The 19,210-nt window shown below is 40.4% G+C and overlaps 1 protein-coding gene across 1 annotated transcript; it reads right to left on the bottom strand.

Annotated features, from left to right (window-relative positions):
• Positions 1 to 5,759: 5,759 nt before the first annotated feature.
• Positions 5,760 to 18,087, bottom strand: ern2 (endoplasmic reticulum to nucleus signaling 2). The gene is made up of 24 exons (XM_062428325.1): positions 17,823 to 18,087; positions 16,746 to 16,863; positions 16,624 to 16,657; positions 15,592 to 15,664; positions 15,425 to 15,497; positions 15,100 to 15,222; positions 14,910 to 15,011; positions 14,309 to 14,368; positions 13,964 to 14,180; positions 13,690 to 13,768; positions 13,354 to 13,504; positions 12,208 to 12,359; positions 11,832 to 12,020; positions 10,935 to 11,094; positions 10,419 to 10,523; positions 10,215 to 10,302; positions 9,576 to 9,765; positions 9,280 to 9,376; positions 8,890 to 9,089; positions 8,655 to 8,802; positions 8,077 to 8,204; positions 7,761 to 7,884; positions 7,604 to 7,671; positions 5,760 to 7,514 (listed from the first exon to the last, which is right to left on the bottom strand). The coding sequence occupies exons 1-24, from the start codon at positions 17,910 to 17,912 to the stop codon at positions 7,332 to 7,334; spliced, it is 2,952 nt and encodes a 983-aa protein (XP_062284309.1). The 5' UTR covers positions 17,913 to 18,087; the 3' UTR covers positions 5,760 to 7,331.
• Between the last annotated feature and the right edge of the window lie 1,123 nt (positions 18,088 to 19,210).

Here is a 19,210-nt window from a genome sequence, read left to right as displayed (position 1 = left end):
CATGCTGTTTCTTTATTTTCTCAGTGTGGGCGTCAGTGTGTGTGTGTGTGTGTGTGTATACGGCAAAACATCGGGTCAAGACCTTCTGAGTTGAAAAGTGAAAAGTGGTAGAAAGATTAGCAGACTGGGAGTGGGGGGTGGGGATAGAAAAAAAAGATGGCAGGGGAGTTTAAAAAAATGTTTTTGAGTTCATGAGGGAGAGAGGGAGGGTAAAAAATGAATCCTAGTCCCGGGGCAGTTTAATCAGTATTTATGAACATGAAGAGCTCTATTACAAAGCCAGAAAGCTTACAGTTGAGGCTGATAAGTAATGTCATACTGATGTTCAGCCTGGAGGCTTACCGTAGGCCCTCATTCCACATAATGTAACATGAAGCTCATCAGTTCGAGCTATCAGACCGCTGGGCATGAGAGTAAAGCTGGAGTCGGGCGATATCTCCGTTACCCAGCAGAGTCTGACCTTTGCTTTGGCTTTTAATCAGAGGAGCTCTGCTACATAACAGACTGCAAGTCTCAAGAGAGAGGGAGGGAGCCCAGAAACAACTAGAGCAGAGTTTTTAAGAGTTGTTTTATAAATCACTGGTTAACATAGATTTATTTACATAGGAAGTGAGCGCAATGAAATTTAAAGTCTACACCGTAACACAAACACGTGAGACGGCGTACAGGGGTTGCATCTCTGGAGCCGAAAGAGAGACAGAACAGAAATGACCCTGTAAAAATGGGTAGGCACAGACTGAGGGGGGAGGGACAGACAAAGGGAGGAAGAGGGAATACAAGAAAAAGTAAGAGGATAGAGGGAGGAGAGGAGGGGTGGTGGGGTGGGAGGGGAGGTCATGTTTCCTCTGTTAGGCCCACTTCCTGTCCTGATCCTAAAATGGAGTGACTGTAAGAACGACATCCCTCTGCCTGTTTTGACCCCCCCCCCCCTCTCTCCTCTATCTTCCCTCTCCTTTCACACACACACACACACCCACACACACACACATCAGAGAAACCCAAACCAACCTCCCGCGGTATCCTACAAAGGAGATGAGAGGAAAAAGCAGGGAGCAGAAAAATATATCCCCAGTGGTCTCTGAAACATAAGGAAGCCTTCGTTTATTGAGGCAGAAAGGCAAAGGACATTTTGTCCTCAAGTTGCACCGCACCATGTGTGTGTGTTATGTGCAGCCTGTAGTTGTCTGTGTGTATGTTTAATTATGTTGAACTAGGTCAGAATTAGAGCTGAGTAGTCAATTTATTAGCTTATGAAATTAGAGGATTTGATACTTTTCTTTAAGATACATGATAGTAAACTGAAGATGTTTCGATTTTGGACTGGTGATGTAACCAGAGACATCTGATGACGACATCATGAGTTCCACAAAATTATAACAAGCGTTTCCCACTAATTTCTGACAAAACAGACAAAACAGGTAATCAGTTAATCAGAAAAGAATCAATCGAATTAATCGATAATGAAAATAACAGTTAGTTGCAGTCCTCGTCAGAATCAGTTCAGGATATTTCATTCACACACTCATTCTGTGCGTTGTGTGTGTGTGTGTGTGTGTGTGTGTGTGTGTGTGTGTGTGTGTGTGTGTGTGTGTGTGTGTGTGTGTGTGTGTGTGTGTGTGTGTTGGCTTGCATGTGTGTGAGTGAATTTGGTCTCATGACTCTGGTTAAGCTGATGTTTCCCTGAGGCTGTTTTGATTGGACCTACAGCTGAACTCTGATATTTAATAATGAGCCAAATACTCCCTCTGTTTCTGTCTCTGCTCCTCACACACACACACACACACACACACACACACACACACACACACACACACACACACACAAAGAGAGAAGCTGACAAACGATTGAATCATACAGTGAGTGAAATATAAACAACCACTGGTTCATTAGCTGATGATTTGGCCGTGACGCATCGCTGGACGGCGGGCTGTCACATCATTAAAACACTTCTGTTTTAGTTCACACTGACAGTGGAATTAACTTGGTGAGGCCTGGCATCATATTTGGTTTCTCTTTTTTGTGTAAAGCCTTTAGGGCAGATTGCTGATTAATTGGGGAACGGCCGGGTTCATAACAGATGGACATGGGCAGATGATTAACACCTCTACATGAATAACCGTAAAAGTTTAACTTTTATAGATCTTGGAACATTCATAAATCTTCAACTTTGATCCTTTACCAAGAAACATCCTGCAGTTTGCAGGAGCAAGAGAGATATTAAGTCAGACATCGCCCTCTGCTGGTATAAAAGGAGTAGTGCAACATTTTACATTACTGTGGAGCAGCACTAACTGATTTTAGGCTCTTTTTTTATTATCTTGGACCTCAAATAAATCTAAAGTAACTTAATATGACTGATACGGCTCACACGGAGAGCGAGCTCATCGGGAGGGAGGCCTTAAAGAAGCAGGAGCTAAGACTGTCTGTTAAGAGACAGAGGCTGGACTGAGGGGCTGCACAAAGGGTCACTATAAGATAAATAAGGAGTTATTTAAAATATGAATCATGAAAAACTACTTTAGTGGAGTCCCAGAATAAAAATGATATCCAACAAAGCCCAGGGCAGGTTATTTCCTTGAAACCATAGACTGTATATAAGAAATGGATGTAACATCCGTGACGTCACCCATTGGTTTGTGGACTGCTGCTCGGAGGCCAATAGTTTCGGATCTGAGCAGTGCCATCTTGAAAATTTCAGGTGCATGCCGGGAAAAATAAAAACACGGATTCTACTATGGGCATCAGGGCGGAGGCGGAGGCGGAGACGCTAACGTTACATTACCGGCGAAGTTAGCACTAGCTTTGTTAGCACACGGTGACTTGTAACTTAAACTTTACTCTTTGTCAGTAATGCATGTTAATGTTAACTATGATATTAATTGAGATTCTAATTTTGATTAAAATTAGATGCAAGTCATTTTGAATGGGAAATGCAATGTTACTTACCGAAACATCTGAATATCTGAATCCTTAGTGTATCTGATAGTACATCCAAAAGCCGAACAGGTCATTTTTAGGCGACTGAAATGTTACGACGATGTTACACACAACTCTGAACTCAGAAAACTGTCGTTGTGAGACAAGTTCATGGCTATCTATTTCCATACAGTCTATGTCTATTGCTATCTGTCCACGCTCCTGAACCTGTGAATCAATAAACCTGTCAATCACGACATAGCCACGCCCTAATGCATACCCTGCTTTATCGTCAAGTATAAAATCAGTGAGGGCAAAATTTCACAAATGAACATCATATTGTATTGAAGAAGGCTTTAAACTAGCGATTGAGACCATAAACACATTTTGAAAACGTTTACTGAGGTTAAAAATCAAGTGAGAAGTTGGTGAATTCTCCATTGACTTTTATAGAGACGGAAGTCCTTTTGACACTAAAACGGTCGCCCCCTGATGGCCTTTTGATAGAATGCAGTTTTAAGTTACTTCCGCGTTGGCCTCCGCTCAGAGGACCGGAACTTCCTGCCTGCTTGAAACTTCAAATTGTAATTATTCATAGCACATTTGAATAAATACCATTACCAGATTTACCATAGATTCTCACATTTTTCTGTAAATACTATGTATGAGATACCAAGTGTGTGAGAGAAGAGTCAACCAGAGTCAACAGAATCATGACTTTTAACGGCATTCAGCCTACAGCTAATTGTGCAACACTGATTCACAACAGGAACTGAATATACAAAGGCCGACTATGGAAACCAACTCAAGTAGAAAGCAACATGCTTTTTTAACATTTCTTTGATATAGCTCCTACTAAATAATTTAAAGGCAAAATGAGCAAGGCCCTTAAAAACAACGTGTAGACTCATACAAAGACAATCTCTCTCATTCATTTCTTATGACCCACTGGAAGTATCTGCAGCTCTGTCCTCTGCCTGTATTTTCTAATTATTTTGCTGTGTTTGGGACATTTCTGGCTGTCAACCTTTGGGCAGTGGGTATGTAGCTCCCAGCCAATAATAGCACAGTGCGTGAGGACGGGACTCTGTAAAAACTTTTTTTCATTTTTTGCCCACTTTGGAAAATCCTTCACAATCGAAAAAGTCAAAAATGGGGAAGGGTGGGCGATTGTCCCAAACCTTGCTAAAAGGGGCCAGGGGGGCGGGCTGAGTGAGAAAGTAGCAAAATCAAGCACAGTTGGGGCAACATAACATTGCACTTGTTGAGTCGGGGAGGACGGGCTAACTTTTAATGTTGTGTCTACAAACCGCAACTGACAAATCCTACTCATCCTGCCTTTAATATGAATTGCCTTGTTTAACACTTTAAGCCAAAGGAGTCACTGTTTCATTGTCACGTTATGTACAGTTCTTGAAAACAACCATAGACATCCTCTGCAGTTTTTAATGTGGGACAAAAAGAACAACATGTTACAGCAACAGAAGTCCTGCAGGCAGACCCATCTGGATTGAGGCTGCAAAATGCTGGGAGGTTATCCTTTGATAAGACCCCTCTCTTTTAGTTTGATCCCACCTGTGGTCGACTTTAATCTTGGAAGAATTATAAAATGTTGAATCCATCAATTTGTCATTAATGCAGCAATCACACGCGATTTCTTCAGAAATTACAGAATTTTCTAGTTACTAATGCATCATTACTGATGCATCATTTACTCTGTAAATTACATGCAAACACCCTTTGTTATTCTTTTAGTAGTCTAGCAACCCTAACAGCATGAGATTTTCCTCTCCACTCGGTCTAAGAGTGAAAATAAGAAGTGCAATTACTATAATTGTTGAGAAAATGTGATAATTACAGTACATGAAACAGTTTTCTTTTTAGCCGCTCGCTCGAGGTTGCTCAGAGATGACAATGTCGGTCTGACAGTTGGTCGGTCAAACAGTTTGCTTCAAACTAAAATATCTTAGCAACTATTTGATGGATTGCCTTTCATTTTGTACAGACATTCGTGGCCCACAGTATTTTTTAAGATATAAACCAAAGGTTCTCAAACTTCACATAAAAGTACGTAGTTGTTTCTCCTTGTCATGTTTCAGATATTTGTGAGTTATTAGCCCTCTGCACTTAGTTTCAAATTATAAAACCCAAAGACGTCTTTACAACCGAACTTGTACATGTGCATCACATGCTGTGCATACACTGCTGGTGACTCTACACCAGGACAACGCTTGATCTGCTGAAATGAGGCCTTCACAACTAAGAAACTCATCAACAGTGAGGTATACAATGGCTTTGTGATTAAGTTTGTTGAAGTTGAATAACATTGAAATTAAAACATCATTTCTTTTGCGAAGTTGAATTAGCTTTCCTTAGCGCCCCCTGCTGCAATATGTTAGCCTTGAGTCACGCACTTCCAGCCACAATTCCTGAATCATTTCATTATCACTCACTCTGTCTACAGTATTCTCGGTAATAAAAGTCAACAAAATGGTTATATGCGAGTTTGTTTTTCTATTAAAATCATCCTGTTTGTATTGGAAAAATTGAGATCAGAGCACAATAGATTAAAACAAAACCAATAAGAATTGATGTTGCCAGGGAAGCCATGGTGGTCGACTGGTTAGAGCGTATGCCACATAATTGCAGCGTCCCTGGTTCGAATCCAGCCAGGGACCTATGCTGCAGATCATTCCCCTCTCTCTATCTCTCTCCGTTTCCTGTCGGCATCTCTGCCAAAAAAGATATACCCAAAATAAATCTCAAAGAATTGATGTTGCCGTTTAGTTTTCTCCATCTTGTGTATACAAATATACAAAACTGAAGGCAGGACTCCATTTGGTTCTTTCTTTGGCACACTCAAAGTATGAATTTAATTCACTCATTCCAAAAAAGTACAAAAGTTTGATTTTTCATCATTCATTCTTCCGCAGAACTATGAACAACCCTTCATCCAGTAGTTACAGGAGGAGATTTTATGGAGCATTTTGTGGAGTTCAAACACTCAGGCAACAACGTTCAGGAGTGGTGAACCTCTGAAAAATACTGCATTTCAGTTAAAAATTGTTAAAAAATCACAAAGATGTCATTATGTCTTTTTGCATTTCTGCCTGAACACAGTGGCGATAAATTGGATTTTCACAGCATATGCACATTTCCCCGCATTTAAACAGTGTCAATGAATATTTTACCAATATAGTCAATGTATTGCTTTCAGTGAAAACCACTTTTCAGTCAGTGTAGCTACCTTCAGTAAAGCAGTAACGTAAACACATACACACACATCAAATATATAAAAACAGCAAAGTTAATATTGTGGAGTCTTTTGCACTTCCTGCAGAGGAGACAAGCACATCAGTAACAGGGGACAAAGGGGAAAGTAAACAGTTCAATTGGATAACGATGGATAAAGATTTCTTCTGTGACAATGCAGCCTTGTAACACTGTTCCTGTAACAGCAAGACATGCTTTATCTTGAAACCTGTTGTCCAAAGTCTATGTTGGTTTACAGTGCTGTGACAAAGTCTGCTATGACACTTCAACATGTCATAGCTCGTTCACGATTGATCATCACTTCCCAATATGTTGCTTTTTTTTACTTCATGATTCTTGAAACACTTTAAATCAATTAAGGTGACATTTAGACATGTTATCTGGTTTTATTGACTAAAAAGGCCGAACTTGCTACATTTTTAAGAGTTCACAACCTGCATTTATGACCTGAATGTGAAATCTGAGCAGCATTGATTATAACATGTGTACAGTACTTTGCACTCTTTTTTTTTTTTTTCAATTATTTGAAATGTATAAATCCATAAAATTAAAAACATTTTTATTTGTTATTTTAAGATAGAAACATTTCCATTTTAGATTTCAGACTAACTTTTGGTAAAAGTAAAAACGTTTTTTCCGTCTAAGAGGTCATGTGTTGTCATAATTTGTAAAAAATATTTCAATAAAATCCAGTGGAGCACATACGCTGAAGTATTGCTTCTGCTTAAAAGAAAATCATCAGACACCTCTATCTCATGGTTGACCTTCATTAAGTGTATTCTGATGAAGACCCAAATTTAGCTTCACCTTAAAGGACGGGTACATAATTTTTTGAGGTTTTTATATCATTCTGTAACGTTACATTGGCGTTTTTAAATTATAAATTTATGCAGACTTTTCAGAAGTTTGACTTGTTTTCTGGTTTAATTTTAAAATCATTTCTTGATCATAAAAATCATGTGTAAAAATAAATGAATATATAAAACAACTCTAGTGATACACCAACTCAACTTTTTCACAGCACTGTATCTTCCCCTAAAAAACAGTTTGGGCTTTACAAAAGCAATAACAGGGCACTGTCAGGGATTTCCTCTGCTAAGACAAAGAGGACTTGTGTATGTGTGTACAGAGTCATGAGAATGCTATTTGTCATTGGGGGACAGATAGTAGGGGTGAAACAGTCTCTCGTGGGAGCAGATGTGCAAAGCAGCATGAGTGTGCATCAGTAACCGTGGAAAACGAGATGTGAAGTAACTGACGAACCCTTCGGGCAACTCGCCGAGAGTCTGCTGCACTTCTGGTGGCAACTCGTGATAGTGATGTTTCTGCAACATGCAGAAGGCAAAAAGGTCAGACACATACAAAATGTGTCTGCTTGTATGAAAAAAACAACAACATTAGCATGCAGACTGACCTTATTTCTCATGGCTCTCAGCAGGTCTCTGACTGAGTTTCCTTTATATGTTCTGAACCTCCTCAAGTCTGCAAAATATAGGTGAAAAAAATGGTTTATAGATTACTTGTGGCTTTGCTATCCTGCTTACACTATGTGGGCATGTTTGTATGTGTACCTGTCTGCAGAGGCACAGAGATGTGCATCCTCCAGTTGGTTCGGACCACGGCTCTTCCTGCAGTCTCCAGTTTGACCACAATTGGACTGTCTGCCGGTTCCTTCTCTATGCGGTCACTCACATCCTACATACACACACATACACAAAAAAAGGCTCAACATAAAGAAAGAAAAGCTAGCTAAGGTCAATAAAAAAAGATTTTTTAAAAAGCAAGAAATAATAACTTTTTGAAATGCATGGAAGGACACCTGCACTTTCACAGGTTTTGTGAATCTATCTACAAACCAAATGAACACAGGAAGCTGATTTAACTCACCTGGAAAAACAGCAGCTGCTTCTCAGGGCTCCAGAAGAACGGATGTTTGAGCACACAGGCTGTGGTGGGGCGTGACGACTCCTCAGCATTGATCATCTGCTCAATCAGATCCTGCGCTATAACGTCATCTGATTTGGAAATAAATCGTAGAGAATTAGATAGTTTTCAGGTATTTTTCATCACAGTTGTGCAGTATGTTGTGAAAATTTATAAAAATTGCAATTAAGCAAGAAATGAATTTTAGATTTTTGCAGGACTCATTTGGACATTTAGACGGCGCTGCCTGAGGGTCACCTGAGGGTAAGAATGTCTTTAGAGCCTAACCATATTTTTTCTGGTTCACTGAGGTGTGATATGACCTGCGTTCAAGACATCAGCTCTAGATTCAATGATGTAACCATTATCTAATCATGTATGAGACAACGTAGATAAAAATGAACACCTCCAGAAATAAAGGAATTGATAAAACTAGAAAGATGCAGACTCCTGGAGGGACAAATCCACATCTAAGCTAATTATTTGTGCAGGAATAAACACTATAATCATTCAATCTCAGGCTTGAACAAATTAACCCTCACCATGTATATCCTCCATAAAATGTGCAAGTGAATATTCCCCTGACAAGATGTTGACCTGTCGTCTCAGTGCATCGCCAAAAGGGTGCTGCCCTCTGCTGACCACATAGTAGAACACACACCCTGCTGAGAACACGTCCACTGCTGCTGTCTAAAAAGAGGAGATGAAGATGAAGAATCAGATACAGGCTCAACATAGACGCGCATGCTGCATGTTATATACGCATGTGCATCCTACCGGTTTGTTGCCAGGAGTATCTCTCAGCACTTCGGGAGCTATCCACCCTTCAGTTCCCGGTATTCCAGACCGCAAAGAGAAGCTGCTCCGACCCTCTGGGATCTTTTTACAGAGCCCAAAATCAGAAATGAGAGCTCGGACTCGACCCAGCGCACTGGGACCAGAGAGGAGGATGTTTCTAGGCTTCAGGTCACGATGGACTAGAGGAAAAGATGATGGAGGGCGAAGTAGAAATTGTGATTTCAGAGAAGCAGGTGGGTGGAAAGAGAGGAAGAGGAAACATTTGTTAGCTGTGTGAGTTAAGCAGAACTGAAACACCATGTTTCTGAAAGTAATTTAGAAACATAATTTGTGTTTGAGCTTGTATGTGTGTATTCGTGCATCTCGGACCTATGTTAAGCGAGTGGAGGTGTGAGAGGCCACACATAGTCTGTTCCAACAGCGTTATAGGATTCAGTTTAGGAAAGCAAGATGGATCCTCCACATACTGCAGACATAAAAAAACACGCAGAAGCGTATATGTTAGTTTTGTCATTAAGAACAAAAAAATCATAAATTGTAATTACTTTTAAGGACCAGATGCTGAATATATACTGCTTAATAGCTGTAAAAAAAAAAAAAAAGAAAAAAAGAAAAAAGTGCACTAATGAGGTCTTACAGCACTTTGCTCTTTGACAAACACTGACCTGTTGCAGGGTTGCAGCGCACAGCTCGATGGCGATGTATGTGAAGAGGCGGTCTCTCTCCGTGCAGAAGTATCTGATGACATTTGGGTGTGTGTCAGACTCTCGGAGGAGTTGCACTTCACGCTCAGCAACCTCAAAACACTCCGGCAGGATTCGTTTCACTGCTACGTTACGCCCATCGAATTGACCCCTACGTTCACAATAAAAGAGAATAAAAACAGTGCATGTGCAACGTGCAGCTCAGAGAAAAGGTAGTTTGTCTGTGAAATTCTGAGTTTTGTTGGTGGTTATACAGAAAATGCTTAAATATCAGAGATTTTGTGTATTTTAGCCAACAACAAAAGTCATGCATGCTCTATGTTCTATGAATAGTTTTCAATATGGTCCCTGCATTACCACACCACAATAATTAATTGATGGTTCTCTCTTGAAATTAGTGCAAACAAACTAAACAGATCGGATAGAACAAAAACATGTTAAGAAAATAGTTGCCACTAATGTAAAAAGTGACAGTCTCATAGTTCATTACATAAAAATTTGCAAATACACTAATATGGTTCCTTCAGCAGGGAAACAGCTGTGTTTTAACACATGGTACTCAATGAGAAAAACACACATACATGAACAGATGCACAATACCTGAAGACAAATGTTCCAGCTGTGCCGTGTCCAAGGACGTCAGATGGAGCGAAGGAGATTTTACCCACCTGCACCTCCTCACTGTTTCCTTTTGAGAGAGAGGGGAAGGAAGAACAATGCAGCAAGAAAATTACCTCACCTGGATGTTTAGGAACAACAAGGAAACAATATACAGTTTGTAACAAACACAGTTGGGTGTGTTACCTGCTGTAGGTTTGTGCCCTGCGGTGTCATTTTTATTGACATCTGAGGTGCTACTGCTGTGACTGTGAGGACTAGGTGGAGGGTCAGTGGGTGCAGGCTCTGGGTCTGGACACAGAAAAGTGAGGATGTACAGCATGTAAACATCTAAGTGCCTTTGGGTAAAATACTAAACCAGGTTGGCCCCTTGCATGGCATCCTTTGCTGTCAGAGTATGAATTAGTGATTGCTATGTAGTGTAAAATGCTTTGAGGGGTTGGAATACTAGAAAGGCGCTATATAAATGCAGCCCATTTACCATTCAACTTATTACATAGGAAATCAATGGTAGAAATGTTTAAACTATGAGACAACTGCAGCTTCAATGCTACTTTGTGCATTTGAGTAATCCTTCATCTCTCTGGTGCAATACAAAGAAAAATGTTAAATTACCTAACTTGACACCTGGGTCATTAAATGGTTAGGAAAAACGAATTAAGAAAGAACCTAGTAACTACGTAGCATTTATCAGTAGCTTACCATTTGAGAGGTTTGTGTCAGTTGAAAGGTTTGTGTCTGAAGAGGCAGGTGTCTGCACGTTGGTCTGCATGTTGGTCTGCATGTTGGTCTGCATGCGCTGGAGACGAGATTCAAAAGCCTCCTCCAGCTGCTGTTGAGCTTTCAACTGCTGGGCTGCGCGCTGGAAAAAACCCCCCACAGATATAAATCACACTTCATGCTCTTGAGTTTGAGATTTATATTGAAAATATTGTGGAGGATAAATAAACGCAGGTCTGTGAGAAAGATTATAAGATTATACAACTCTCCTTTGAAACAGTGTTTATATAAACAGAGCAATAACGATTCAGCTTAAAGTGTGTGAAGGAAAGTTTGACATTTGAGGTGCATGTCGGTAAATAATCAATCACAATTTTAATAAGAAATTATGGGCCACTGGTTAAGATGATTAAGGTCCATATCACACAAGGCACAATTAATAAGTTTATAATTACAAGCATAGCATCATTTCATCACTGTGTAAAAGCAATTTAATTGCACTTGTATAACACTGTGCTCTTCAAATAAACCTGACCTTATTATAATTAAGCAAATTTAAGCAGTGAGGTGATTCAAAATGTAGTGTGTGAAATGATAAGCTTTGGTGTAGATATAAAGGAAACAGCTTTAGTAAAAGTCTCGCATTTCAGGACCTATTTGAGGGTATATATTTCTTTTCTGTGTTGAAATTTAGCCAAATTAAATCACATGGAGCAACTTCCATCACACATCCAGAAATCCACTTTGAAGGTTTCTATGCCAACGACAGATCAAACTGAATACACCACTCTCCTTTAGATGTCATGCAGCTTGTCATCATTTGTTCACGTACTTAAGAATAAAACTTGAAAACTGCATCTTAACAGCACACAAACTCACAGCCGGGTAGGTGAGTGCGAAGGCCAGCCATCCTCCCAGCAGCAGGGTCAGAACAGCCAGAGTCAGGCGGTCCTGAGTCAAATAAACAGGCAGCACAGCGGCCGGCTTCTGGGCCTGTCCGGAAATCCTCCCATCCCCACCTCCTTTATAAGCATCACTGTTGCTATGGCTACCAGCATCTGTATGAAACTGAAGGAAACGATACGATTAGAAGGAGAAGAAAGCAGGATACACTTTTATTTATCCATGTTTTCCTACTTTGTCTTCTGTAAGTCAGTTTACAATCAAAGTTCTGATTTAAAGGGGCATTTCGCAATTTTAACCAAGGCACAAGACTGCAGTACTGACACCAAAGTAGCTTAAAGTTGTGACTCACGTAGCGCTGGTGGTAGTAGGAAGCTGAGGAGATTGGGGAAGCAGAGGAGCCAGGCGGTCGAGGAGGGATGAATGCCTCACCAGAACGTTGCAGGCCAACTGGGAAATCCCTCAGCATGGTGGTGTGGGCCAATGGAGGGAGCTCATGATGACCTAAACACATAAATACATAGATACAATACAGTTAGTGTGTTTGTGTCACACTTGGAGTTACTTTCTTTCGTGGTGAATACATTTCACCAGTAGATGAAACTGGGGGATGCCTTTCTGTGTCTCTGCATGCAGTTTAAGAGATGCTGAACATACAGTGAGGTGTTCTAATCGTAAATTATTGTGATATTAGCTTGTTTTTGCTCTAAACTATGATTTCTATGTGACCAGAGCTCTTTATGAGCTTCCTTGTCAAAACCTAGTGCCTACATCAGCCACAATGCAACTCGACTGCTAACAGCTTGGTCAGAGATTCGGGTTTGTTATGCTAGCCATGACTAATGTAGCCTTGAGCTGCTAGCCTTTAAAAGAGAAGAGGAGCAAGGTAGCAGAGGTCTGTTTACCTCAGTTCTTTCTAACTCCAGACTGGAACCACAAAAAGGATATACAACTTTTTTGTGTGCATTTGTGCTCACCAAAACTGGATGTGTAAAATCTGTGAAGTTCCCCTATTAATTGTGAAATAAATGACTTTATTAATACATAAATTACAGCAATTGTTCCAACTTTCAAGAAGCCTGAAATAAGTCTTGCTACTTGTACAAATGAATTAATCCAGCAACATCCAATAATGGAAGTAAACTGGCTGTGTGTGTGTGTGAGTGCGTGTTTTTGTTACCTCATTGGGACCTTTTCCGGTATAAACACCGACCTAGTCGGGACCAGTAGTCCTCATGAGGACCAAAGCCTGGTCCTAATGAGGCAAAATGTCATTTCTGAGGGCCTGGTTAAGGGTTTGGGTGAGGTGTGGATTTAGGTTAGGTTAGATTTAGGAATTAATTGGTTATGGTTTATTTTAAGGTTAGAGTCTGGGTTAGGCTGTCCACAATGAATGGAGGTCAATGCAATGTCCTAACAAGGATAGCTGCGCAGTGTGTGTGCGCGTATATGTGTGTGTGTATGTGTGTGTGTATGTGTGTGTGTGTGTGTGTTTTACCTATTAGCAGCCATTGGTTTTTCTGACTGTTTGTGCTCCCTGGTGGATAGCGCACATCTGTGGAAGGCGTGATCTCACATTCTCCTCTTTCTCTTTCCGTCACTCCAGTCGTCACTGGACCCTCAATCCGTGCCAGGGTCAACCCCCGAGGCTGCCATAGAAACAAGAGGCTCAAATCAATCACAACAATTATCTTATTATCTCAACTGATCTGATATATTGTTATTGTTCAACCATCCCTTTGTTAAACCAGGGAGGAGTATCGCCACAAATGCATGACTCGGATATTATAGAAAATTGGGTATGTAATCGAAACAGATGAATAATAGAGCTCACCACTAACGAGACTCCATGGTGAACAAGGGAGGTGGATGCATAGAGGTGGGAGTCCAGTTTTCCTACGTAGAGTGTTGGTCTTAAAAGAAACAAAAAAAACATTCCCTCAGCCAAAGAAGTTATGTTCTCGTGTTTGTTTGTGTGGACAGAGGTATGACTGCAGGACTGAGCGTCACAAGTTTCTATTCTTTCATTTGCGTGTGTGTGTGTGTGTGTGTGTGTGTGTGTGTGTGTGTGTGTGTGTGTACATGTGTGGGAGTGCACTTCCACTTACACAAGTTGTGCTTGTGCGCTGGCTTGCTCCTTCACAAACTGATAGCTCCACTTTAAAGTGGAGTGTGTGTCTGCCTGGTCATTGGCAGAGGAGAAGGTGAGGAAGCGCAGTGTTTCCATAGCGAGCGACAAGTGGGGGGCATGTCTCAGCGAGTCACCAGAGTACAGATACACCCCCACGACCGGCGACCCATAGTTCTGACTCCACAGGACGTCACCTGGAGGACAAAAATGCAACACTCACAGTTTTACTAGAGGGTAGATGTGGATATAAAGACACACTCAGCTTCTCACACACTCAAAACTACAAGGTAAAATCTTACAGTGGAAACCCACACACCCCTACCTGACTCTCTGTCAACTGTCACAACGAGACCATCCCCACTTGACACAAGATGGGCCATCTCTGAAGGAAAAGCAGGTAGGACAGATCAGTTTTGGACAAAGTGGAATGTATCAGAATTGAAGCCCTTGTTAATCACGGGTAATTCTTGGACCACTTTATCTGGTTATTATCGTGCAAATATTAGGTGTCATTTGTTAAATCTTTAAAAAGTTAACCCACCACCACTCCACCCAGTGTGAGTTTGTGGTGGTGGGTTAATAAAAAATGAATTAAGGAAAATTAAAAAAAATTAAAAAATTAAATGTTTAAATCTTAAACTTTATACATAGAAATTAACACTTATAACATAAATGAATCAGAATTTTCCATTCCACTACTATAAAGGAGGTGCATAGGGTTCTGTTTTTCCATTTTTCCATCCATTACATCATGTTTTTATTATCACTATTATTCTTATTGTTTATTTATTTTATTTTTTAAATTGTCTAATATGTACATTTTAGATTTGTTTAATCAATTTATGTTTGACCACACTGAACTAATCTCACTAATTAACCTGCTGTGTCAGTCTTTGTAACTGAAGGTGTGTGCAGGGACGTACTGTAGTCTTGTTTCTCATCATAAGGTGGAGCAGAGTAGTCATTGTACGTGGCGTTCCATCGCAGCTCCTGTGTCTTGGTATCAAACATGGTCACCATATATTCTGGAAAACAATGTTCCCAATATTGAGCTAAGACATATGAGAACACCTCAGCAGGGTGTGCGTGCAAGTGTGCACCTGTGCAGCATACCTGTGCGTCCTATATAGAGCAGAGGAGTGTTGGGGCAGATGGATTCAGACGACAAGGTGGTTAAACTGGTTTGCTTCTCGCCTGTCTCAGGATCCACAACAAACCACACATCCTGCTTTTTACCTGCAAACACACACACACACACAGACACACAGAGACACACACACACGAACACATTAAGCTAATAAAGCAACAGCGATGAGGTGTGTCAAATATTTGTGCGTCTCATCAGTCATTATTTCATAACTGTCTAACACACAGCAGGTTCGGTGGGTCATCGTGCCTCTACATTTATCACAGTCTCATACACACATACAGGTCTCACCTGTATAGAGGATACCATCAGAGCTCCTGCAGGGAGCTGACTGAACCAACTCTGGTATTGTGAAAGGCAGTTTCTGCAGTTAAATCAAAACAGCGGGGTCAAAAAGTGAAAGCCGACACACAGACATAAAAACACACGCGCGCACATACAGACACAGTATCCCTCACCATCAGGCCTTCCTTGTGTTTTCCACCGAGTACATACAAACTGCCATCATTGGGGTCTGGAAGAAAACCTGGCCTAGAAAAAACAAACAAAAAAAAACCCAGAAATCACACACTGATTAGACTAAGTGAGATATGTGCCAACAAGGCATAAAATGTCCAGAAAAAGAGAAAAGTTGTTTTAATACAAAACAATGATGTGAGAATGTTGCCTGAATAAAATTGGCAAAATTATAGACTTGCAAATATTAGTCGATTGACAGAAAATTAATCATCAATTATTTAGATAACCAATTCATTGTTTTGAGCACTTTTTTAAAACAAAATATGACACAATTATTTATTTCCAGATCATTAAATGTGAATAACAAATGAAATATCTTTGGGTATTGGATAAAGGAAGACATGTGAGGATGTCACAAAGGGCTTTAGCCAACAGTGATCAACATTTTTCACCTTTTACTGACATTTTATAGAGCAAACTACTAAACAATTAATCAAGAAAAGAATCGATGGATTAATCAATAATGAAAATAATCATAAATTGGAGATTTACAAAATTATAATTTTAGTCAGGAACTATCTTTTATGCATGAATTATGATAACCTCAGTCAGGTTTTTATTTCTCCTTGGGCATGAAAAAAATATTTGAACATCTTTTTTTTTGAAGTGGTAGTTTATGGGATGACACACCAGTATCCACTCTGGTGGCTGAAGTGTAACTATACCATCAAAACCCATCATCATGCATATATAAGAAACCAACTTTTGAATAGCTGTCCAGTTTAAGGGTTAAGTCAAGACTATGATGAATCTGATCAGAGTGTGCTGCCAGGCTTTTGTCATCTGACAGTTTTCATACTAAGTGCTGTGTGGGATGTGGGAGTGTGTGAGTTTAGGTGTTTGTGTGTGTGTGTGTGTGTGTGTGTGTGTGTGTGTGTGTGTGTGTGTGTGTGTGTGTGTGTGTGTGTGTGTGTGTGTGTGTGTGTGTGTGTGTGTGTGTGAGTGTGTGTGTGAGTGTGTATGTTACTTACTCTGTGAGATACACAGGCACCTGAATTATGGGGTCTGAAACAAACAGTAAAGAATTTATATTAAAAATAATTTTAAAATTTAACAAAAAAAGGGGATAGTGTCAAAGTCTATTTATATAAACCTTCTCGTAAGGTCCATTTGATATCTCCCGATTGTTTAGAGACAGCGTGCAGACTACCGTCCAGCGTTGAGACGAACAGGAGGGATTCTGGGAGAGTGACTGATCTGACCCCTCCAACCTAAAACAGAGGGAGAGAGAAACTTTAGGCCAGCTGTCTGAGAGGGAGTCCAGTCACAGTGTCACGTATCAGAAATTTTAACATTTTACAACAGTGTGTGTGTGTGTGTTTGTGTGTGTGGGAGAGAGAGAGAGAGAGAGAGTGGGCGTGTGAGTGGGTGTGTCACATCTGCTAGGCTAGAGTTGACAGCCCAGACCTGCAATAAGTTTCTGCTCCGATAATTAGACTGTGTTCCTTCTTATGTAGCAGGATATCCTTAATCTCCCTCCTCGTTCCCCATACGACACTGTGTGCTGAGAGGTCATGTGTGTGTTTGCGTGTGTGTGTGTTCGCCGCTCCCATATTTACCCACCAAGGCTTGGTAACAGGCGGCATAGACCATGGCAAAGGCAAATAGTCAAGATGTGCTCGGATGAATGTGCATGCACACTCACAGACGTTAACACACACGCACACACACACACACACACACACACACACACACACACACAGTCATGTTTCCACATCACTTCACAGGACATTACATTAAATTACATACTTTCCATAATCACTGCCTAAACCTAAACCTAACCCTTACCCTAACCGTAACATACAACTTATGGAGGACTTGCTGGACACACACACACACACACACACACACACACACACACACACACACACACACACACACACACACACACACACACACACACACACACACACTTGTATTAGCTTTCTTCAGGCAATTTGGACTATCCAGCCAGCAAGCTGAACACTTTAAACATGCTATCATATCATGGCAACTTCCGAGCCTGAAATAGACACCGAGGCGCAGTAGGGGAGCCAGTTGTTGTCTCCACTGCGCATAAATAGTTAAAGACGCAAACATATTAACAACAACAACAACAACAACAACAAAAATCAAAAAAACAAAACAAAAACAGTAACAAGTGTAGGAAAAAAAAGAAAAAAAAGTTCACCTGAAATAGTTTCCCCTCCCAGGACAGCAGGAGGAGAGCCAGCAGCAGTCGACCCAGCGCCCCCATGACCCCCAAAACACTTTGTTTCATGGCTGTGAACAAACGCACGACTGAAGCTATTGAACTAACAACAGAGGTCGAACTCTCTCTCCATTTCCAGCGCAACTGTCCATCTGTCACACCGTTAACAACCGGGGCCGTTTACCGTCGTTAAAAGCCCTCAAACAGCGGCAAATAAACTCTACTTTAAACTAGCCTCGCTGCTTTAAACCCATAACAACAGCGACGCAAAACCGATCCTGTCACCAGTCCATGTTTCCGTGTTGGGACGGAACCGGTGACGTCAGCGACGGGCTGTCAAACAGTGAGGGGGGCGGGGCTGATCCCCGCTCTCAGCCGTGAGTGACAGGGAGGTTCAGCCAATCAGGAGACGGATGACAGGGGCAGAAGGGGAGGGGTGAAGAAACTCCTGGAAACCACGTGGAAAGAGACACAAGGGAGGCAGTGGTTGTGATTGCAACAAGAGCGACGTTTTGTGCAATAGAAAGTGGTGGAGAGCGTCATTATCTATCGAAGCCCATTTCCACCAATGTGATGAAAAATCCCGTAGGATCCTGTAAGTCAATAAAATGGGAAACTTTTTCAAAATAATGAATAACTTATCTTATGACTTATTAGTATCTCATTATTTTGAGATAGTATTTCACTACTTTGAGATACCAAGTCATTATTTTAAGATAGCATCTCATTATTTTTGAAATAGTATCTCATTATTTAGAGATAAGTTATTATTTTGAGATAGTTTCTCATTATTTTGAGATAGTATCTCGTTGTTGTGAGATAGTTTCTCATTCTTTTGAGACAGTATCTCTTTATTTTGAGATACTAAGTCATTATTTTGAGACATTAAGTCATTATTTTGAGATACTAAGTCATTATTTTGAAATAGTATCTCATTATTTTGAAAGTTTCTCATAATATTGACTTACAGGATCTTTTTTTCTTCATCACAATGGGCTTCAATAATTATCTGCCACACACCAGGGTTATTATAGTTTTGAAATTTTCATTAGTTTTTCAGTTTGTTGTTTATTTTTTTATTCCAGTTTAGTTTTAGTTAAACAAGTGATCAAGTAGTTCTAGTTTTATATTGAGGAATTGACTAGTTTTAGTTTAGTTTTAGTCTTTTAGTCTCAGAGGCTGAAAAGGATGACATAATGCATGACACCAAATATGTTTACCAAGTCATTGTTTATTAAAGGTACCATATTGTGCAAAGCCATTTTATTATTTTATTCTGTAACCATTAACGATGCTCAACCCACAGCAGAGCTCAGTAATTATCACCTGGAGCTAAACCAAAGCAAAACTTTAAATGGTCTGCAAAA

The sequence above is a fragment of the Scomber scombrus genome, chromosome 2 (assembly GCF_963691925.1).
Source record: "Scomber scombrus chromosome 2, fScoSco1.1, whole genome shotgun sequence".
NCBI classification, from domain to species: Eukaryota; Metazoa; Chordata; class Actinopteri; order Scombriformes; family Scombridae; genus Scomber; species Scomber scombrus.
This window is presented reverse-complemented; position numbering and strand designations above follow the sequence as displayed.